The sequence below is a fragment of the Crinia signifera genome, chromosome 3 (genome assembly GCF_055691185.1).
Source record: "Crinia signifera chromosome 3, ASM5569118v1, whole genome shotgun sequence".
Taxonomy (NCBI): Eukaryota; Metazoa; Chordata; class Amphibia; order Anura; family Myobatrachidae; genus Crinia; species Crinia signifera.
Window position 1 is genome coordinate 32,908,576 of NC_139219.1, and position 23,209 is coordinate 32,931,784.

General features: G+C 49.3%; 2 protein-coding genes across 3 annotated transcripts in view; one reads left to right on the forward strand and one right to left on the reverse strand.

Moving 5' to 3' along the window:
• Positions 1–729: 729 nt before the first annotated feature.
• Positions 730–18,154, reverse strand: NSL1 (NSL1 component of MIS12 kinetochore complex). The gene is made up of 6 exons (XM_083175609.1): positions 16,831–18,154; positions 15,238–15,313; positions 13,251–13,381; positions 9,684–9,735; positions 8,708–8,775; positions 730–4,076 (listed from the first exon to the last, which is right to left on the reverse strand). The coding sequence occupies exons 1-6, from the start codon at positions 17,953–17,955 to the stop codon at positions 3,801–3,803; spliced, it is 1,728 nt and encodes a 575-aa protein (XP_083031735.1). The 5' UTR covers positions 17,956–18,154; the 3' UTR covers positions 730–3,800.
• A 271-nt stretch (positions 18,155–18,425) lies between these two features.
• The window catches only part of LOC146063331 (putative deoxyribonuclease TATDN3), a 48,961-nt gene continuing 44,177 nt past the window's right edge, over positions 18,426–23,209 (forward strand). For both annotated transcript variants that reach the window (XM_083175610.1, XM_083175612.1), the window contains exon 1: positions 18,426–18,580. In XM_083175610.1, coding sequence (XP_083031736.1) covers positions 18,485–18,580 — 96 coding nt within the window. In that variant the 5' untranslated portion in view covers positions 18,426–18,484. The remainder of the gene's footprint in view (positions 18,581–23,209) is intronic.

Consider the following 23,209-nt stretch of genomic DNA (forward strand, 5'->3'; position numbering starts at 1 on the left):
ATCAGCGCCCTATGCAGATTACTGGCTGCTGTGCCATCCCCACCTATACCACCACTCATACGGGTGGCACAGCACTAACCCCAGTTACAGGAATAATCAGTTCCTAGGATGCAATAATAAAATGAGACAGAATCTGATCGGTTCCTATGGGCAACATCACCTCCTCATTTTTAATGGAAGCGGTGGCTTCTTACAGGTAATATGTCAGAGCAGCTCAAATGACTGCAGTCTCAGCTCCCCCACCCCCATTAGAATGCGAAGTATTTGAGAGTATAGCATACAGTGGGGTAGATGTATGAAGCAGTGATAATGGAGAAGTGAGCCAGTGGAGAAGTTGCCCATGGCAACCAATCAGCTGCTCTGTATAATTTTATAGTATGCAAATTACAGATGTTACTTCAGTGCTGATTGGTTGCCATAGGTGATTTCTCCTCTGGCTCACTTCTCCTACCTTATCACTGCTTCATACATCTGCCTCAGCGTGTTTTACTTAATGTTACATTTTGCATTTCGAGGTCCAGACAGGAGACCGGGCCACAGACCTACCTCTAACGTTAGTGACCATAGATGGAACGAGTAACTGGTCATAGAAGAGGAAAAACTGAATATTCTGAAACGCACTCTCGTGACTGTAGTAAGACAGCGCCCTCTAGCAGCCAGTCAGAGAAATGACCTCCTAAATACCATCCCTCCGATCTTGTTTTATTACTGTTGTTTATCCCTTTTAAACCCTATGGAGTGTATAACAGAATATGCAGGCGCCGTACAATTAAACGTTAACAAGTTATTTTGAGTCAAATCTCCTAGACTAGATTTAACAAGCAAAAATCTACATGTACACAGAATACCGCATGATCTAAGTTCTTACACAGAGAGATGAAAGTTCCCCGTTTCCACGCAGGAGGCGGGTGCTTATAGCGGGTATGGGTCATTGGGCGGACACTATAAAGGTCGACAAATAAAATAGGTTGACATGGCTAAGGTCGACAGGGTCAGAAAATTGTCACAAGTATTAGGTCGACAAGGGGAAGGCTGACATCACTTTTTTATGTCAATGGCGTCCTTTATTTGTATGTATGGACAATGGACCTTGCACATCAGTTTCTCCAAACAAAAAGAGCTTCTCGTTCGATGTGGACATAGCCGCCTTAAGCACACAGAGGAAGAACAAATTAGCGCGGCTTCGGCCATCTTGTCACCACACAAGAACAGAGGATGGGTTAGTTCCTGTAAGAAAGTCCTGCAAAGGGAGCGGACGGACAACACAACAGCAGAAAAATTAGATTTTTAATTAGCACGTAAAAAATAACAAAAGGCGTATTTACAAATATACAGCTAAAAGGTTCACTATACCGCAGGGTGTAATTGTGAAACATACAGAACCTGGCATCACAGGAGACTGAACATGGAACTACCATCTATCATTATTAAAAGGGTGAACGAACATTTGTTTAAAACATCGGCTGGATTTGGCGCAGGGCAAAGGTTTATAAAGGCGCAAACATGTCCTTAGAAACTGTAACAGCGTTTAATCACAGACAACAAACGTTACAGAAAGCAACAAAATCATAATTAAAATATCAGTTCTCGCGCAACCCCTATAATCTCTGCGTCAGAATTTATATTTTGGTTATGATTTTGTTCAGAGAGAGAAAAAAAATGGACGGAGATAAACTGCCTACCAATCAGTCCCTAACAGGCATTTTATCTCTCTCCACAGCTTAGAACATAGAAGCCCTAAACTCTTTAAAATAAAGGCAGCTTTAATATCATTGACGAAGTATAAAAGCACGAGGGTGTTGGGAGTTGTAGGAGAACCCTCACTCCCTGCGTCAGTAAATAAATACACTCAGAAAATTCATACATCCAGCACAAAACGCGCTGTTCCGCCAATGCCTAATTATCTGCGCTAAAGGAATTAAATGTATACTGTCTAATCTTATTGTATTCACTTTTATTACACTGCTCAATACAACTTGGAGTAATTTCTAAAATTTTAAATAGAACTTTTGCCTGAATATCCCCCCTAAAGACACAGAAACACACTGCAAATGTTATACAGCACAGCAGCTAAGATCGAATACTCCTCAGCAATATCTGCAAGTACCAAGTACAGTACACAGTCTGTCTCCATGTTCTTAGGAGTATCATGCATTACAGCAATGGTAGGTTTGAGTTTTAAGGAGGGAATTTCAGGCAGATGTTCCTTTTCGATTGGAGTTACCTTTTAGTTAATGGGAAAAATAACTTTAGTCAGTTCTTTCCAGGTCAGGGTGTGTATATCGCTGGAAGACACTTCAGATTAGGGAGAATTGTTCCTCTACTCTCCTAGGCTGGCCCATTGTGCAAGATAGTATGTACAGTCCAGATCCTCTCCATAGGTGGCAATGTTCTTTAGACTTCAGTCGCATTTTGGTCCCACCAGAGGCGCATAAGATAAATTGACATTTTTCTGTGAACGCACCTGTGTGTAAGAACTATTTCCACAGTACGTGGATGAGATATTTACAAATACAAAGTTTGTGCAAAGCGAGTGGAGTTATGTGCAAAGAAGGATATGGTCACTAGGTCTACAAAAATTAGGGCGATAAGCATGAAGGTCGACAGGGTCGTTAGGTCTACAGTCAAAAGGTCGACATGGGGGTTTTCACTTTTTATTTGAGCCGACATGCGGTATTTCATGCCCTGCAAAGGGAACGTGGCACACTTTTTTGATGTGGACATTAGGGACAAAAAAAGTGAAAAATCTCATGTTGTCATTTTGACTGCTGACCTTCCCCATGTCGACCAACTGACCGTGTCCAACTTTAGTCATGCCAACCTTCATGTATGTCGACCTAGTAGTGTCCATCCAATGATCCATACCCGTGCAAAGGTAGCCCTATTCACTGATAGAACAGAAGACATACAAAGTGCTACAACTGGACCAAGTGCTAGTTACTATTCTGTGAGACAGTCACACATTTAGGTGAATATGGGCAAACAAGCTGGTAACTACAAGTCCCAGCATTCCCTGGGAACCTCTGCTTGCCGTATCAGGACATGTAGTTATATTTGTATAATTTATCGGTTGCACATTAGCAATGAGAACTGTAATTTAGCGGAATAATAATTGTCCTAAAGCTGCAGCTACTATGGACCGCGTCCGGCATCGCGGGCTATGACGCAGTTTGCTGGGTAGACGCTGTAACCCAGTGGTGTCAAACTCATGGCCCTCCAGCTGTTGGGGAACTACAAATCCCAGCATGCCCTGCCAAAGATTTTATATAATGGATTGCTATAACTGTGGCAGGGCATGCTGGGACATGTAGTTCCATGACAGCTGGAGGGCCATGAGTTTGACACCACTGCTGTAACCGGACAGCGCTACGGACTAGGCTAGTGATACCTACGTTCCCAGTCTTACAAATTCCCAAGGTGAAACGTCTATTCCTTTCTGCGGAACATAAACCAAACGTAATTGAGGAACATCGCTTTAGCGGACCACGTGGCACGGTACTCACCAATAATCAGCTGCTAAGTGACGGGTTAATACCTTGGTGGCTAACCTGGTGGCTAAGCTGTTGTTGAACTACACATCCTAGCATGCTCTGCATCAGATTTAGCATGGACAAATTAGCAAAACTGAAGCAGAGCATGCTGGGATGTGTAGTTTAAAAACAGCTGGAGTGTCAAGGTTAGCCATCAAGGGGTTAATATACATTTGATGGCCAGTTTTGGCATTTTAGCAAGAAATAAATTAAAACAACATTTATGAGACACAAATATTACACGGTAGAAAACAAGGAGACCACTCGTGGCTACAGACTGATCTTTCTCTTTGAACGCAATGGATATATAGTATTTGGGGCAGCAGGAGTTTGCAGTCTTTTGCGTTTCAGCTCAGGAACAGCTTGTAACGGAGGCTCATTTTCTCGGGGGGTGGTTTCCAGACCTTTTGGCTGAGTCTTAGCCACATCCTCCAATACAACTCGACTTGAGAAGATGTTCTGTCTCACGCGAGAAGCCTCCAGTACAGGCTGGAGACTGAGGACTTGGGAAAATCCCTCCGCCTTCTCCAGCTGAATTGGAAGTGCCTGGGAAAGGAAAATATTGGTAGAAATCAGTGTGTGATGTTTAAACAAGGCTCTAAAACAAGGATGACCAAACCTGTCCTCAAGACCTACCAACAGTTCACGTGTCTCAGGCAACCTGTGGATCTATAGTAGGAATGAATGCAGCAAGTTTAAAAATGTGACAGTTAGTAATGACTACAGCTGTGCACCGGGGAGGTGATTTGGAAATCTTTGGACTGTTGGTAGATCTCGAGGACCGGTTTGGCCACACCTGGTAAGGGCAGGTAGATACTAGACTCCAGAGATAAGGGCAGAAGGAAACAAGGTTCTGTCTTAGGCAGTCGGACCCGCTTTCCATTAAAGTTCCCTGAAGTTTCATGGGATGAGCTCACATCGGACTTGGCACTTTATTAGCCAATTTTTACAGGTGATAAATTGCACTCTATTTATCATATGTAAAAGTACTCCCGAGGAAGGTGCCAGGGGAGTTCAAGGTAAATTGGATGCGATAAAACAGGGCTCCAGCAGAAAGGGCAGGGCGAGCCAGGGCTCCATGGCTAACGGCAGGGCGAGCCAGGGCTCCATGGCTAACGGCAGGGCGAGCCAGGGCTCCATGGCTAACGGCAGGGCGAGCCAGGGCTCCATGGCTAACGGCAGGGCGAGCCAGGGCTCCATGGCTAACGGCAGGGCGAGCCAGGGCTCCATGGCTAAGGGCAGGGCGAGCCAGGGCTCCATGGCTAAGGGCAGGACGAGCCAGGGCTCCATGGCTAAGGGCAGGGCGAGCCAGGGCTCCATGGCTAAGGGCAGGGCGAGCCAGGGCTCCATGGCTAAGGGCAGGGCGAGCCAGGGCTCCATGGCTAAGGGCAGGGCGAGCCAGGGCTCCATGGCTAAGGGCAGGGCGAGCCAGGGCTCCATGGCTAAGGGCAGGGTGAGCCAGGGCTCCATGGCTAACGGCAGGGCAAACCAGAGGTAGAGGAAAACAAGGCTCTAACTGTAAATGCGATAGAAATAAGAAACAATGTAAGGCAGAGGAAATACTTGAACAGTAATTTTGTTACCCCACTGTAGTTTTACAGAAAGCCTTTCTGCCAAAATTGTGCCCAATTTCTACACTATTAGGTTGATTGACAGTCAGTCTGCAAAGAACATTCAATTCCAAGTCATTTATATCTTTGGGTCACAGCCCCACCTGGTGGCAGGAATCTTAATTTCACTTGCACCTGTACATTATGACTCTACCCAGCAAGTCAGGTGCTAAATGATGCTGCGCACACTAGTCCTGTGGATCGGACAGACTATTTTTATCATTTATTTATGTGTCACCACAAGGGTTCCGCAGTGCCTAATGTTACATAAATGAGCAAGACAAAAAAATAGCGAATTATAGTATAATGCAATTCAGGACAAGTGCATGATAAATAAAGGGAGTTGCATCAGGTGACAGGACACTGACGTTATAATTAGGGAGGTAGAGATATAAATACAGGTCTTCAGTGCAGGGAGAGAGTTAAGGGAGTTGGGTGCTGCCCAGTTGCTAGGGGAGCGCTGGGTATGACCCCGAAAACGTGGGTTGTGGTGCTAGGCCAAGGACACGCCCAACAGCACTAGCCCCGCCTCTTTTTGCGCCGGTTGTGCCCTCAGCGCAGCAGGTCCTGATTTGTAGATTACAAAAGTCGGGAGGTACGAGACAGCTACATCCGCCATTGGCCCTGCGTGCAGGACAGGAAGAATACATCCGTACTCCTATGGGCAGTACGGATGGTGTAGTGGTTAGCATTACTACCTCATAGCACTGAGGTCATGGGTTTGATTCCCGCCATGGCTCTAACCGTACTTGCGTGGGTTTCCTCCGGGTACTCCGGTTTCCTCCCACACTCCAAAAATATACTGGTAGGCAAATTGGCTTCCAACAAAATTAACCCTAGAATGTATGTGTGCGTGTATATGTGGTAGGGAATATAAATTGTAAGCTCCTCTGGGGCAGGGATTGATGTGAATGTTCAAATATTCGCTGTAAAGCGCTGCGTAATATGTATGCGCTATATAAGAAAATGCTAATAAATAAATAAGACATCTATAGCAAGGGCTATGTTGTGCAATATAGCATTTGTCCATGCCAGTTGCCCCGCAGGCGATGTTGTTGGGTACATACATTGTATAGTGTGTACACAGCCATTGTGTTGCTTATGAAGGCCGAGGTCACTCAATGCACACAGGGTACAGACATTTGTAGCGCAGGAATCACCCTAACCCGGACACCAGACCTCCATAGATCTGCTAGATGTGGGGAGCGGAACATTACAGTATAATCCGAGTTCTACACACACCAGACCTCCCCATGGCTCTGCTAGATGTGGGGAGCGGAGCGTTACACTATAATTTGCTTTATATACATCAGACCTCCCCATGGCTCTGCTAGATGTGGGGAGCGGAGCGTTACAGTATAATCTGAGTTATACACACCAGACCTCCCCATAGATCTGCTACATGTGGGGAGCGGAGCGTTACAGTAGAACCAGAGTTATACACACACCAGACCTGCTAGATGTGGGGAGCGGAGCGTTACAGTATAACCTGAGTTATACACTCACCAGACCTCCCCATAGGTCTGATAGATGTGGGGAGCGGAGCGTTATAGTATAACCTGAGTTATACACACACACACACACACACACACACCAGACCTCCCCATGGCTCTGCTAGATGTGGGGAGCGGAGCGTTACAGTATAATCTGAGTTATACACACCAGACCTCCCCATGGCTCTGCTAGATGTGGGGAGCGGAGCGTTACAGTATAATCTGAGATACACACACTAGACTTCCATAGCTCTGCTAGATGTGGGGAGCGGAGCGTTACATCATAATCTGAGTTACACACACCAGACCTCCCCATGGCTCTACTAGATGTGGGGAGCGGAGCGTTACAGTATAATCTGAGTTATACACACCAGACCTCCCCATGGCTCTACTAGATGTGGGGAGCGGGGCGTTACAGTATAATCTGAGATACACATACCAGACCTCCATAGATCTGCTAGATGTGGGGAGCAGAGCTTTACAGTATAATCTGAGTCATACACACACCAGACCTCCCCATAGATCTGCTAGATGTGGGTAGTGTAGCGTTACAGTATAATCCGAGTTACACACACCAGACCTCCCCATAGATCTGCTAGATGTGGGTAGTGGAGCGTTACAGTATAATCCGAGTTACACACACCAGACCTCCCCATGGCTCTGCTAGATGTGGGGAGCGGAGCGTTACATCATAATCTGAGTTACACACACCAGATCTCCCCATGGCTCTGCTAGATGTGGGGAGCGGAGCGTTACAGTATAATCTGAGTTATACACACACACACACACACACACCAGACCTCCCCATAGATCTGCTAGATGTGGGGAGCGGAGCGTTACAGTATAATCTGAGTTCTACACACACACACACCAGACCTCCCCATAGGTCTGATAGATGTGGGGAGCGGAGCATTACCGTATAATCTGAGTTATACACACCAGACCTCCCCATAGCTCTGCTAGATGTGGGGAGCGGAGCATTACCGTATAATCTGAGTTATACACACACCAGACCTCCCCATGGCTCTGCTAGATGTGGGGAGCGGAGCATTACCGTATAATCTGAGTTATACACACACCAGACCTCCCCATAGCTCTGCTAGATGTGGGGAGCGGAGCATTACCGTATAATTTGAGTTATACACACACCAGACCTCCCCATAGATCTGCTAGATGTGGGGATAGGAGCGTTACAGTATAATCTGAGTTATACACACACACCAGACCTCCCCATGGATCTGCTAGATGTGGGGAGCGGAGCGTTACAGTATAATCTGAGTTACACACACCAGACCTCCCCATAGATCTGCTAGATGTGGGGAGCGGAGCGTTACAGTATAATCTGAGTTATACACACACCAGACCTCCTCATGGCTCTGCTAGATGGAGGGAGCGGAGCATTACCGTATAATCTGAGTTATACACACACCAGACCTCCCCATAGCTCTGCTAGATGTGGGGAGCGGAGTATTACCGTATAATCTGAGTTATACACACACCAGACCTCCCCATGGCTCTGCTAGATGTGGGGAGCGGAGCATTACCGTATAATCTGAGTTATACACACACCAGACCTCCCCATAGCTCTGCTAGATGTGGGGAGCGGAGCATTACCGTATAATCTGAGTTATACACACACCAGACCTCCCCATAGATCTGCTAGATGTGGGGATAGGAGCGTTACAGTATAATCTGAGTTATACACACACCAGACCTCCCCATAGATCTGCTAGATGTGGGGAGCGGAGCGTTACAGTATAATCTGAGTTACACACACCAGACCTCCCCATGGCTCTGCTAGATGTGGGGAGCGGAGCGTTACAGTATAATCTGAGTTACACACACACCAGACCTCCCCATAGCTCTGCTAGATGTGGGTAGCGGAGCGTTACAGTATAATCTGAGTTACACACACACCAGACCTCCCCATAGCTCTGCTAGATGTGGGGAGCGGAGTATTACCGTATAATCTGAGTTATACACACCAGACCTCCCCATGGCTCTGCCAGATGGGAGCAGAGCGTTACAGTATAATGTAATTTATTGCAGAGTAGTTAGTTAATAAGAGTTTTACCTTCATTGTTTCGCTGATCTGCTGAAATACGATGTCGGCCTTTTCCGTCAGACACATCCTGGAGAACTCTAGGAAGCCATAGGAAAGGGATAATTACAGACGCCATCTATTTAGTCCTTACATGTACATAACACTACATAATAACGGAGCACTGATAATGGAAAGTCTGGGAGAGAATCTGCGAGAAGGCATCTGGGCATCCTCACAGCTCCACCTATTTATGTCACCCGAGGAAGTCACATACACTGCCACGTGATGGGCAATCAGTACCCGGCATTGTACCTGGAGGTCTTTGGTCACCGACTGTCATTGTTAGCACTACGAACATTGGTTCAGTCCTGAAGTGAGGAAACCACAGAGGTGAATCTTCCGGTGGTCACCCATCTGCACCTTATACTAATGCAGCTCCAAGCCCCTCCCCTGGCGTGCCTCTGCGCATATGTCTGTGCACAGCCCTATGATCGATGCATTCTCTCCAGAGAGAAGGACAGGGCGCCTGAGAACGCACACACTTCAGCGAGACACACACACATCCGTAACATTGCATAATCTCTGTGAATCCTTTATCCTTCTCCTAGCCTCTGCTCAGCACTTTTACAAGACATTTATTACACCAGAAGTCACAACAGCGCTTGCGTGTGTTCAACCTGTGTAATGTATGTGCCGTAAATGTTTAACAAATTGCGCATCGGCGGTGCTAGATTTCAGCAGCTTCGTCATGCAATTTTGACTCTTCTAGCGTCAGCCGCCTCTCAAGTGATTGTGACTTCTCACAGTAGTGTAGCGTCGCCTCTCACATGATTGTAACTCACTCCTTACACTAGTGCCAACCACGTCTCACGTGATTGTGACTCTCTCCTCACACTAGTGTCAGCCGGGGTATGTGGGATTCCAAAGTAAAAGCTATCTGCTTCTGGGTCACGCACGCCACGTGTATTATAACCACAGCTACAGGTAATTGGCTGAGACCACTCACCTTGTATATCTAGCTTCATCTCCTGTGGTTTGACAACTGGTTTATAATGATCCTGTAAGTAAAACAATTACCAATTAAAATACATTAAAGGATCAACACTAAAGCGTGCACACTGGTAACGTTACAGGCGCTCTTCACACCGTCATAAGGGGCTGCGCCCCCTTAAATTTGTGAATGTTTGTTTAGGAGAAAGATGGTTAGAATTGTATGAAAGATGGCCTGTATATAACTTGAGTTATAGGTGAAATGTGTTAAATAGAGAGCATATGATGTGGAAGGGGGTGTGTATTGTTTTGTTTAATTAAAAAGCGGTTACAGAGTAAGATGTACATTGATAGTGTGGATGGTACAGTGACATTTGTGGGTGTGGGGGGGGCTGTGTGTGCATGTTGTTTAGGTGTGTGTGTGTGCAATAGTAAAGTAGGGTGTTTTTGAGTCAGCGGCTCCCCACTGGCGGAGGTCACGACACAGGAAAACAGGAGGCTGGGTAGTGATAGGGGTGTGTGGGCATAAGGGGGACTAAAGAGGAGGGTGGGAGATACTGTGCAGCTTCTGCCAGTGGGTGAGGGTCCAGCGTGGCAGCACAGGAGTACAGGACTGTGGCCCTGAGTCAGTGTCTCCTCCTTCTGGGTGGGAGTTAGGGTGCATGAGAGCAGGAGGCTGGGCTATGAGGCATGATAGGGGTATGTGGGCAACACAGCGTCAGCGACTCCCCAGTGGTGGAAGTTACGGTTCAGGAGAGCAGGAAGCTGGGTAGTGATAGGGGTGTGTGGGCATACGGGGGACTAAAGAGGGTGGTGGACACTGTGCAGCTTCTGCCAGTGGGTGAGGGTCCAGCGTGGCTGCACAGAAATACAGGAGTCAGTGTCTTCTCCGACTGGGTGGGAGTTAGGGTGCATGAGAGCAGGAGGCTGGGCGGTAAAGCATGATAGGGGAATGTGGGCAACACAGGGTGAGCGGGTCTCCACTGGCGGAAGTTACGGGGCAGGAGAACAGGAGGCAGGGCAGTGTCCTCCCACATTGATGGCAAAAGTATTCAACATCGGCCATAAACCATCGATTATTTGAAAATCATTGATGGTCGATGGGCATCCCTAGAACTGGAGGAGGGTGGGGGACAGTATGCAGCTCCCGGCAGTGGGTGAGCGTCTCCTCCCACTGGGAGGGAGTGAGCGTGCATGAGAGCAGGAGGCTGTATAATAGTGGTATGTGGGCAAGACATTGATAAAAGTTGTGGCGCTGGTGCAGAGGGCAGTGGGGAAACCTGCAGTGCGGCAGCCAGGGCCGGATTTCCCACCTAGGGGCGGTACCTGCTTGTGGTGGTACAGGATCCCCCATTGTCACGGGGGTACGTGAAATGCGGGAGCTGGGTAGTGATAGGGGTGTGTGGGCATAAGGGGGACTAAAGAGGAGGGTGGGAGATACTGTGCAGCTTCTGCCAGTGGGTGAGGGTCCAGCGTGGCAGCACAGGAGTACAGGACTGTGGCCCTGAGTCAGTGTCTCCTCCTTCTGGGTGGGAGTTAGGGTGCATGAGAGCAGGAGGCTGGGCTATGAGGCATGATAGGGGTATGTGGGCAACACAGCGTCAGCGACTCCCCAGTGGTGGAAGTTACGGTTCAGGAGAGCAGGAAGCTGGGTAGTGATAGGGGTGTGTGGGCATATAGAGAGGTGCCGCGAATCGCGGGAGGGGGGTCGACACATGAGAATGAATATGAAAACATTCAAAAAATGAAAAATAAATCTTCAAAAACTCATGTCAACCTTTTTCATTGTCGACCATAGCCATGACAGTGTTTTGCATTTGCCATTTAATCCTGGGGTTGCCGTGAATCGGGGGAGGGGGGGTCGCGAATTGCGAACCGTGGGGGGGGGGGGGGGGGTGGCCCCGCGAATCGCGGGGCGCTCACCTGGTGGCTGTGGGGTAGGTTCCCGGGCAACATGGGGAGGCAGAGCATGTCTGGCACTGTGGGCTCACTGGGCTGGTTCTCTGTCATGTGGGTGAATGTAAGATATAGATCAAATGTGAGGGTTTATCAGTCCCCCTTGTACATTAGCTGTCAGCACTGGTCAGTAAGCATCTACAGCCATCATATCTGGGGTCACAGCAGTAACTGTGCAGGGTCATTAGGTCCTCAAGTGTCTAGCTCAATAGTCAACCTCTATTGGTCGACAGCCAAATGGCCGACACAAGGAACAGGTCAACATGGGGTTGGAAAAGGGTATGGTCGACATGGGGGGCGGAAAGGGTATGGTCGACATGGGGGGCGGAAAGGGCATGGTTGACATGGGGGGGCGGAAAGGGCATGGCCGACATGGGGGGGGGGCGGAAAGGGCATGGCCGACATGGGGGGGCGGAAAGGGCCTGGTCGACATGGGGGGGGGGGGGGGCGGAAAGGGCATGGTCGACATGGGGGGCGGAAAGGGCATGGTCGACATGGGGGGGGGGGGGGCGGAAAGGGCATGGTCGACATGGTTGGAGGAAAGGGCATGGTCGACATGGTTGGAGGAAAGGGCATGGTTGACATGGGGGGGTCAAAAGGCTATGGTCGACATGGTTGGAGGAAAGGGCGTGGTTGACATGGGGGGGGGGGTCGACATGGGGGTGGAAAGGAGAAGGTGGGAGAATAAAACAGCATGTTGAGCGCAAAAGGGCCACACTTATATAGTGTCCATGTCGACCTATGTGACTCGAAAAGTCACTCACGTTGACCTTTTGCTCGTGACATCCATTTGACTGTCGACCTAACAACCTCCTCCGGGTGCCCCGGTTTCTTCCCACAATCCCCAAAGTATAACGGTAGGTTAACTGACTCCCAATGAAATAATCTGTAAGCAGGAACAAAGCCTGCAGATGATGCAATGTGTGGGTAGAACACAAGCTTACACGTTACAGCCTACGAAGACCTGTATATAGGGTGGCCAATCCCGGGATCGGCGGGATCCCGGGATTTGGCCCCCAAAACGCCGGGATTTCAATCCCGGGATTGGAATTTCCAATCCCGGGATTTCGGGATTAAACTGCGCATGCGCAGTTTAATGCCGGGCAGCGTCCGAGCACTCAGACGCTGCCCGGCTAAATTCTCCCATACCCCGCAGTGCGCAGCGTGACGAGGTCACGCTGCGAGGTCAGGCTGCGCAGGGCACAGCCGCACATCCACCTCGGCCGCCCGCCCAGCGCTCACGGCCGGCCACCCGCCCACCCACCCAGCGCTCACAATGAATAAATATATAGTCCCGGAGAACGGCTGATCGTGACTCTGTGCGTATGTAGAAACAGATGGTGGATTACTGTAATCTGCAGGTCAGATGTAACATTGACTGGTATACTATGACCATTCGCTATACAGAGAGGTAGAAGTAGGGAAGCCAATCCCGGTATTGAGCATTTTTCAATCCCAAATCCCGGGATTGAAAAAATGCCCCGGGATTGGCATCCCTACCTGTATATAAGTGATGTAACCGCTACAATGTATCGTTACGTACACAGTAAAAGCTCGGGGAATATACGGCTAAGGTCACTACAAGGCATGGCACGTCCTGGCACGACATTAGGTCTGTGGCACCTACCAGCAGCTCTCGCTCCACATTTAGTGATCTCACATAATGTCTCAGGACTTTACTGGGGTATCGGCGTCTTTTCAATGCAGTGCTTATTATGGCTTCATCCAGCTGGTCTTCTAGTATTTTAACAATGGATTCTGCAAAGAGGGCAAACAAAGCGTTATATGCAGTACATTATACAGACCGACGCCGAGCTACTGGCAGCAGCAGCTGACACAGATATATATTATATATATCCGCTGCATCAACAATGTTTATTCTCTCCACTGGTAGCCGTGTATGATCACCCCAGGCTGGAGTAAGGACAGCACAGGCTTGGCAACGCGATTTTCTGGGACACAGAGTGCCGGTGTAACCCAGGCACATATACTACCGCTCTCTCCTGATGTAACCCAGGCACATATACTACTGCTCTCTCCCGCTGTAACCCAGGCACATATACTACTGCTCTCTCCCGCTGTAACCCAGGCACATGTACTACCGCTCTCTCCTGGTGTAACCCAGGCACATATACTACTGCTCTCTCCCGCTGTAACCCAGGCACATATACTACTGCTCTCTCCTGCTGTAACCCAGGCACATGTACTACCGCTCTCTCCCGGTGTAACCCAGGCACATATACTACTGCTCTCTCCCGCTGTAACCCAGGCACATATACTACCGCTCTCTCCCGATGTAACCCAGGCACATATACTACTGCTCTCTCCCGCTGTAACCCAGGCACATATACTACTGCTCTCTCCCGCTGTAACCCAGGCACATATACTACCGCTCTCTCCCGGTGTGACCCAGGCACATGTACTACCGCTCTCTCCCAGTGTAACCCAGGCACATATACTACTGCTCTCCCCCGGTGTAACCCAGGCACATATACTAATGCTCTCTCCCGGTGTAACCCAGGCACATATACTACCGCTCTCTCCCGCTGTAACCCAGGCACATATACTACCGCTCTCTCCCGGTGTGACCCAGGCACATGTACTACCGCTCTCTCCCAGTGTAACCCAGGCACATATACTACTGCTCTCCCCCGGTGTAACCCAGGCACATATACTAATGCTCTCTCCCGGTGTAACCCAGGCACATATACTACTGCTCTCTCCCGATGTAACCCAGGCACATATACTACTGCTCTCTCCTGGTGTAACCCAGGCACATGTACTACCGCTCTCTCCCGGTGTAACCAAGGCACATATACTACTGCTCTCTCCCGGTGTAACCCAGGCACATATACTACTGCTCTCTCCTGGTGTAACCCAGGCACATATACTACTGCTCTCTCCCGATGTAACCCAGGCACATATACTACTGCTCTCTCCTGGTGTAACCCAGGCACATATACTACCGCTCTCTCCTGCTGTAACCCAGGCACATATACTACTGCTCTCTCCCGGTGTAACCCAGGCACATATACTACCGCTCTCTCCCGGTGTAACCAAGGCACATATACTACTGCTCTCTCCCGGTGTAACCCAGGCACATATACTACTGCTCTCTCCTGGTGTAACCCAGGCACATGTACTACCGCTCTCTCCCGGTGTAACCCAGGAACATATAGTAAAGTAGATGCATGTATCACGCCGGGAGCATCATGGGTATAGAAGTGAAGCACATTTAGATTTTCTTTGGGGGCACATTTTGCTCTTGTAATTTACATCTGTATGTCATCCATCCCACCATGATCCCATTATTGTGAACAAATGACAGCAAAAATAATTTCTCCTGTGAAAACATTCATTTTGTTTGTGTGCCAGGCGAATCTGCTGCGTAGGGCACCGACTTAAACTATAACAGTGCTGGATAAATCTCAGCTACCCAACCCCCCCCCCCCCCCCCCCCGGGGGGTGCTATAGTTTGCCAAACCGGGTATTACTGTATTGTTCTATGCTGCTCAGTGAAGCCATTAATACATGCACTGTCATTGGAACGCTGCTGGGTATTAACTTCCTTATTCACCCAGAGAGCACTACAAATTATAAAATGGATTTCTTACCAGCGTCACTGTCTGGGGCTTCATGCCAGGATTGCCCATTAATGCTGATATTGTCCTGAAAGGCTGTCTCAAAATCCTGAAATTAAACAGAGTTTAGATCTAACTCCAAGTCAGAAAACAGTCATTAGCACACTTCTCCCTGTTTGCTACACATTAACGTCGTGTTAAGGTGCCCATACACGTTACAATTATTGTATACAATATCGCATCTCAATTTTGCGCTGAGATGCGATATTGTATACAATAATTGTAACGTGTATGGGCACCTTAATTTCATATAACATTCCAAATAATTAAAATAACAGTAACTAGGAAGTAGTGACATTATGTCATCATAAGTATTATAGACAACAAAAATATAGAGTGTGTGGCGCACCGTACCTAAATGATGTTCCTAAAAACAACAATCTGAGAATCATAAGTATTATAGACAGTTATATGGTGTCAAACGGTTGATATTTCTATTTGTTTCAATAATGGTGGATAAATGATAGGCAGTGCGTACATGTCAAAAAAATAGGTGTACAATCATTTGGGTTGCGTTCAAATGTCTCCAACTGTATTTTTTGTGTATAAAACGATAACACTTGCAACTCCCATCTGTCACTTTAAAAAAAACCTTTTCCCATCCATATAGCTCATAAATAGCCAAATAGGACATCGTAATGCATACAGCATGCCTGTACTCAAATCCCTGCTGCCACAATCCTAGGACTCTAAAACCCTGTACACATGCATCTATTTTTCCTGATTCGATTTTGCTTATAGAAGCAAAATCAAGTCGAATCCTAAACGAAATCAAATGGATTTGGGTGACACTTTCGATTCGACGCGTGCTCCCGTTTTCACAAAACCGAACAGAAAAATCTACTATGCAGCCAAGGAAATATCGAATTTCATCTAGTAAAATAGAATGTGTACAATGTACCATGAATGTATAGCGAATGCAAAAGTACATATCTAATGACAAATCGAATGGGAAGAGCTCATGCCAGATCTAATAGAAAATCTAACATCGAATCAAAAGCAAATGCGATGTGTGTGTACGGGCCTTTAGGGTTAAATTTACTAAAGATTTAGAAAATGAAAAGCAACCAATCAGATACCATTATTTATCTATTAATCCTTGTCCTAGTTTTCTTGATATTTCCATTTTAGCAGCGCTCCTCGCAGTAAGGCCAGGAGAAAGTAGATCTGCCATCAACAATCAATGATTTTAAATTATCGGTGGTTTATAGCTGATGTAGAATAGTTTTGCCATTATTATTATTATCCTTTATATTTTTTTACTGAGGTGCAGGGACACGGAACTCCTTCCCCTGACACTCTTGAAGCCCTTACCCCTATGTTCTGATCGGACTACGGGCCAGTCAGTCAAAGAAAATTAATTGCCGTCGGCAGGTTGCAGTATCGCAATCGATGACAACCTACCCCACCGATGGCCATACCTAGGAGAAAGTGCTTAATATCATGTAAGTTAAATGTAGTCTATTTTGTGAACATTAACACATGTCCTGTTAAACCTATGCCCAATGCAATCATTTGCCAGCTTGACCTACAAAATCACTGGCAAAGTCAACGGCCATCTCTCACCCCGGCAAAGTCCCGTTGCACCTGCTCCCTCCGCTCCTGGCTCAGCTGCTGTTGGCTTTCCAGAACTTCTTTGCCGAGTTGGGTGCACATTGCCAAAACATTCTGCAATAACTTCTTAGAGCAACAGTGCACTTTGTGGTCTCTTGGTAAAGCAGTGCACGATGCAGCTCCAGATGGTGGAGGCTTTTGATACTTTACAGGGCTGCCGCGGACGGATTCATCAGCCTTCTCAGAGCTTAATCTACAGGAGCCCGTGTTATTGTGGTCTCTGGCAGCATTCACCTTGGGGGGAGTCACTTTCTTAATCTTGTGGACACATGAGGGTCCTGCCTTTTCAAGGTCTCTTACGGTGGTCCCCATGGAACTCCTGCTCTTTGTGACTGGAATTTTGAGGTCTATTTCATTGGCCATGGATGAAGGTCCGGGTCCCTCATGATCTGTACCTTTGGTCGTGGAGGAGGGTTCAGTTTCTGCTTCTACTGTTCCCACACGACCTGCTCTTTTACTCAAGGTGGAGGGTCCAGATCCATGGTCATCTGTTCCTATGGCTGCGTTGGAGGGTCCATTATCCATGTGAGCTGTTCCTTTGGCCCCGGAAGAGTGGGTTGGCACAAGGACCATTCTACTATAGGGTGAGCTGGGGTCTTTGCATCCTGTGCCACCATTGGCTTGCAAGTCCCGCCAGCTTCTTGTTGGCGTTGTGGGAACACTATGATGTGGATTTGGGTTCTCACCAGTGACCGGAGGGCTCTGGGTCCTGCTTGCAGTGGAACGTGTAGCTCTGGCTTGACCCTGGGCTCCGCTGGAGGGTCCCGGCCCATGGGCTCCGCTGGAGGGTCCTGGCCCATGGGCTCCGCTGGAGGGTTCTGTCAGGGGTGTATTTTGTAGGGGACCCCGAGTCCTGCTCCTGGTGGCGGGGGTCCGTTTCTGCCCCCCAGTCTCATCTGACACTCTCCTAAGGGACCTGATGCCGTTGCTATGTAAGTCCCCTGTACTCCCCTCAGAGAGCCGTGAGCGGGGCCCCAGGTCGCTGGCATCGGGTATCACCGGGGAGACGCCAGCGGCCCCTCCCTCTCCACTCAGCCGGAGACTCCTCCGTTTCGGGACGTCGACATTTGCCGCCATATTCAAAAAACTTGGGGAAGCCGCAGCAGCCGCTGCCCACCGGAAGTGTCACACTGAAACCTGTCCCCCAGGGGCAGCGGATCCCACACATAGTTCCGCAGACGGAGGAGGACGTGTGTCTGTGACTACAGATGTCATTCCCATGTCCGGTCCTGGTGACTACGGTCTACCAGAGCTTCACAATGCTGTATCGCGCAGTGACACCGAGTACATACCGGTCCGGGCAACAGAAATACACACCGGAAGTCGCGGCGCCTCCATCTTGGTGCTCCCAAGGCTCCCTCTTTCTCTCAGTCTCACGACACTCACTAGATAATTTGTTTTATATTTCAGACGTGTTCTGCTGAATTTGTTGTAGAGCCTTCATTAGCTTTCTCTGAACTCGTCTCGTTTCCAGCTCGCGGCTAGCACGGGTGAGTGTGGTAACATGGCGGACATGTTCTTGAGCTACTGCTGCGCATGCGCTCTTGGGATGTAGTGACTCGAGACGATCATCATCATCCCAGACCGCCTGGCCAGCTGTGAGCGCATGAGCCAGCACTACTGCAGAAGGGTGAACATGGAGTGGCCCCCGGGGGCCCTGGTGGACTGTCACTGCCACCTCTCTGCTGCTGACTTCAGCCATGTAAGAGTCCTCAGGCCCTGTGTCTGTCTACATTCCTCCTGCACAGACGCCCCCATGTCATTCTGCCATTGTGCACACTGTGGGGGTTATTCTAGTTCACTCTTTCTGACAAAATCCTTCTTAGATGGACAAAACCATGTGCACTGCAGGTGGGGCAGATGTAACATGTGCAGAGAGAGTTAGATTTGGGTGGAGTTTTACTTCAAAGTGAGAGCTATATTCATACTTGCTGACTTTGGCATACTCCTTTCCGGGAGAAGCCCGGAGAGGAGTGAAAGGGGGCGGGTAGAGGCTTCGTTTTGGGGGCGGGGCACGGGTGATGTCATCAAGCCTCGCCCCCATGACGGGCTGAAGCCTCAATTTGCGGGTCCGTGGATGGGGGGAGGGGCTAAAAATGCAGTGAAATGCCGCAAATCGCGTCATTTAGCCCCGCCCCCTCCCCGCGGACCCGCGAAAGTCATAGTTTTTAGACCGCGGGGAGAGGGGGAGCCGGGGCTGTAGGGAAATTCGGGAGACTTGCCCCCCTTCCCGGGGGACCCAATTTGCGGGACCCTCCCGGGAGGGTAGGCAAGTATGGCTATATTGCAGTGTAAAAATAAAGCAGTTAGTATTTTCCCTGCACATAAACAAAATAACTCGCCCAAATCTACACTCTCTGCACATGTTACATCTTACCCCCTGCAGTGCACATGGTTTTGTCCATCTAAAGGTGCCCATAGATGCTCCGATGCGGGTGTCCGTTTTGTGCTTAAATAGCACGCATCGCATGCCTTGTGCATGCAATGCGATGCGATGAAAAGGAAGTACAAAAAGTATGTGCAGCATATACTTTTGGTACTTGTTTCCTAGCACGGCCACCACGATTTATATCGTGGTGGTCGTGTGGGAAAAAATCGCGTCGGGTGCATACCAAAACGCACACGACGCGACCGACGCAATGTGCCCGATTTCTCCATAGGCTTCAATGTTAAAATAATTTAACATTGAAGCCTATGGAGAAATCGGGTCTCCATAGGCTTCAATGTTAAATTATTTTAACATTGAAACTGAGTACATTTAACATAGAAAAAAAAGGTCAATGGCCCAATATGGGCCATTTCTCATTGGCTATGGCCCCGGCATGTGTGTAAAAAATAATGGCCCCCCATTGTGGCCGCCACCCCCACGATTGACGCAAACCTGAAGCGTGGCGAGCGGCGGCGGTGCGCGTCCTCCGACCTTTTCATTCCCCTACTATCCACGTCGGCGTGGAGTTGAGAATATATAGCGTAGCGAGCCACCGAGCCCGAAGCGTGGCGAGCGGACGCGGATACCTGTCAAGCCCGCGAGGGACGCCCCTCGTGGACTTGACAGGTACCCGCGTCCCCTCGCGGGGCTCGCTGCGCTCGCCACGCTTGGGGCTCGGTGGCTCGCTACGCTCGCCACACTTTATATTCTCAACTCCACGCCGACATGGATAGTAGGGGAATGAAAAGGTCGGAGGACGCGCACCGCCGCCCCTCGTGGGCTCGCTGCGCTCGCCACGCTTCGGGTTCGCGTCAATCGTGGGGGTGGCGGTCACAATGGGGGGCCATTATTTTTTACACACATATGCCGGGGCCATACCCAATGAGAAATGGCCCATATTGGGCCAATTCACATTTTTTCCTATGTTAAATGCACTAATTTTCAATGTTAAAATATTTTAACATTGAAGCCTATGGACAAATCGGGTCCATCGCATAGGCTTCAATGTTAAAATATTTTAACATTGAAGCCTATGGAGAAATCGGGGGCATCGCTTCGGACGCGCATAGGCTTCAATGTTAAAATATTTTAACATTGAAGCCTATGGGGAAATCGCGGGCATCGTGTGCCTTAAAGTTAAGGCACACGATGCCCGCGATTGTGGCCGTGCTAGGAAACAAGTACCATACTTTTTGTACTGTACGATGAGATGCCGCGGGAGCACGCATCTCAAAGTACAAAACGGACACCGCCACATCGAACATTAACATTGTTCAACATCCATGTATATCATTTTTGAATAATAATAATAATAAAAAAATTAATCCAATTAATTTAAACATTTAAATCGGACTGCTTGAATTGCAAAAAAAAAAATGGACTGCAAAGGGTTAAGGTGTCTAGACACGGTGCAATTATCAGGTGCAATTTGAACTTTTTTAGTTCAAATCGCATCTCATCTAGTTCAAATCGCGCAGTGTTTATTTTGCCTTGCGATGCGTGCTCCGCACAGTCCATATCGCAATTCAAAAGAGTATGGTATTTTTTAACTAGAGCGCATGTAATTGACTATTGTAATATAGTAAAAAATCAGGTGTAGTTCAAATTGCACCCAGTGTACGTCCAAATTGTATAGGCTCAAATCGCACCTAGCACACATCACACCGTGATCATCACACAGCTTTACAGTCTAGATTTTAAGGATATCCATGGTTGAGCAGAATGGGTCCTGGCCCATGGGCTCCGCTGGAGGGTCCAGGCCCATGGGCTCCGCTGGAGGGTTCTGTCGGGGGTCTATTTTGTAGGGGACCCCGAGTGCTGCTCCTTGTGGCGGGGGTCCGTTTCTGCCCCCAGTCTCATCTGACACTCTCCTAAGGGACCTGATGCCGTTGCTATGTAAGTCCCCTGTACTCCCCTCAGAGAGCCGTTAGCGGGGCCCCAGGTCACTGGCATCAGGTATCACCGGGGAGATGCCAGCGGCCCCTCCCTCTCCACTCAGCCGGAGACTCCTCCGTTTCGGAATTATCTCTTATATATTTGGCTACATCTGTCATTTATAGTGTGTCTGGAGCTATAACGCTGGGTGGAGCCTCTGACTCACATGACTGACTCACATGACAGAGAACCAGCCCAGTGAGCCCACAGACAGTGCCAGACACCCTCTGCCTCTCCATGTTACACAGCAAAGACACAGCTACTCACCAGACACACCAGGTGAGCGCCCCACACCTCCATACCTCCCAACATGACCCTCATATTCATTCTCTGTGTCGACATGGACACCAATGAAGTGCCACACTTATGTCAACATTTACATGTGTTGACCTTTCTGTGTTGATTTTTTCTTGTGGCGATTCGCGGCACCCCCCCCGCGACCCCCCTCCCGTGATTTGCAGCACCCCCCCCCCGCAATTCGCGGCACCCCCGGTGACTCCCGCGATTCGCGGCCCCACCCCGTGACACCCCCCCCCCCCTCCTGCAATTTTCGCGGCACCCCGCGACCCCCCCTCCCACGATTCGCGCCAACCCCCCGGGCCCCCCCTCCCGCGGTTCACGGTGCCCCCCCACGACCCCCCCTACCGCGATTCCCCACCCTGACCCCCCTCCTGTCATTGCGGCAACCCCCCGCCCCCGCGACCCACCCTCCCGCGATTCACTGCAACCCCCCGTGCCCCCCCCATCCCACGATTCGCGGCACCCACACCCCTCTCCCCGCGACCCCCCTCCCGCAATTCACGGCATCCACCCATGACCCCTCCTCCCGTGATTCGTGGACACCCCTCACCTCCTCCCCCCCCCCCACCCCCGCACGTGATTCACGGCAACCCCAGGACTAAATGGCACATGCAAAACACTTGCACGGCTATGGTCGACAATGAAAAAGGTTGACATGAGTTTTTGAAGATTTATTTTTCTTTTTTTGAATTTTTTCATATTCATTCTCATGTGTCGACATGGACACCGATGAAGTGCCACACTTATGTTAACATTTACATGTGTTGAACTTTCTGTGTTGATTTTTTCTTGTAGCAATTTTTTTCTAGTGACAACTATGAACTATGTGCACGTCAACCTACACATCATCAACCAATTCTTTGTATAATATATAACACCTGTTCTGTTTTACTGTAGGTGTTTTAAGTCAGACCTTTTACTGCTACTATTACTGTTTATGTAAATGCATTCTGAATGACAGCAACATCCTACCATCCTTCTACAAGAATATATAACCAACTAGGTGATTCATCGCGCCCGTGCCCCCCCCGCCCCCCGCAATTCACGGACCCCCGCGCACCCCCCTCCCGCGATTTGCAACCCCCCCTCGCGCAAGTCACGCCCCCTCCCACGCTTTGCGGACCCCCGCCCTCTCCCGCGATTCGCCGACACCTGCGCCCCCTCCCTCCCTTGATTCACGGCACCCCCCACGCCCCTCCCGCAATTCACAGCACCCCTAAGCCCCTCTTTAGTCCCCCATATACTCACACACCCCTATCACTACCCAGCTTCCTGCTCTCCTGAACCGTAACTTCCACCACTGGGGAGTCGCTGACGCTGTTTTGCCCACATGCCCCTATCATGCCTCATAGCCCAGCCTCCTACTCTCATGCACCCGAACTCCCACCCAGTAGGAGGAGACACTGACTAAGGGCCACCATCCTGTACTCCTGTACTGCCACGCTGGACCCTCACCCACTGGCAGAAGCTGCACAGTATCTCCCACCCTCCTCTTTAGTCCCCCTTATGCCCACACACCCCTATCACTACCCAGCCTCCTGTTTTCCTGTGTCGTGACCTCCGCCAGTGGGGAGCCGCTGACTCAGAAACACCCTACTATACTATTGCACACACACACACCTAAACAACATGCACACACAGCCCCCCCCCACACCCACAAATGTCACT

Bases quoted from the DNA above. Each gene is read 5' to 3' on its own strand.
- NSL1 (XM_083175609.1), bottom strand. From the start codon at position 17,955: ATGGCGGCAAATGTCGACGTCCCGAAACGGAGGAGTCTCCGGCTGAGT. The intron at 13,382-15,237 runs GTAAGAAATCCA...CCCTCTTTGCAG, and splicing joins AGCCCCAGACAGTGACGCTG to AATCCATTGTTAAAATACTA. The intron at 8,776-9,683 runs GTGAGTGGTCTC...ATGGCTTCCTAG, and splicing joins GATGAAGCTAGATATACAAG to AGTTCTCCAGGATGTGTCTG.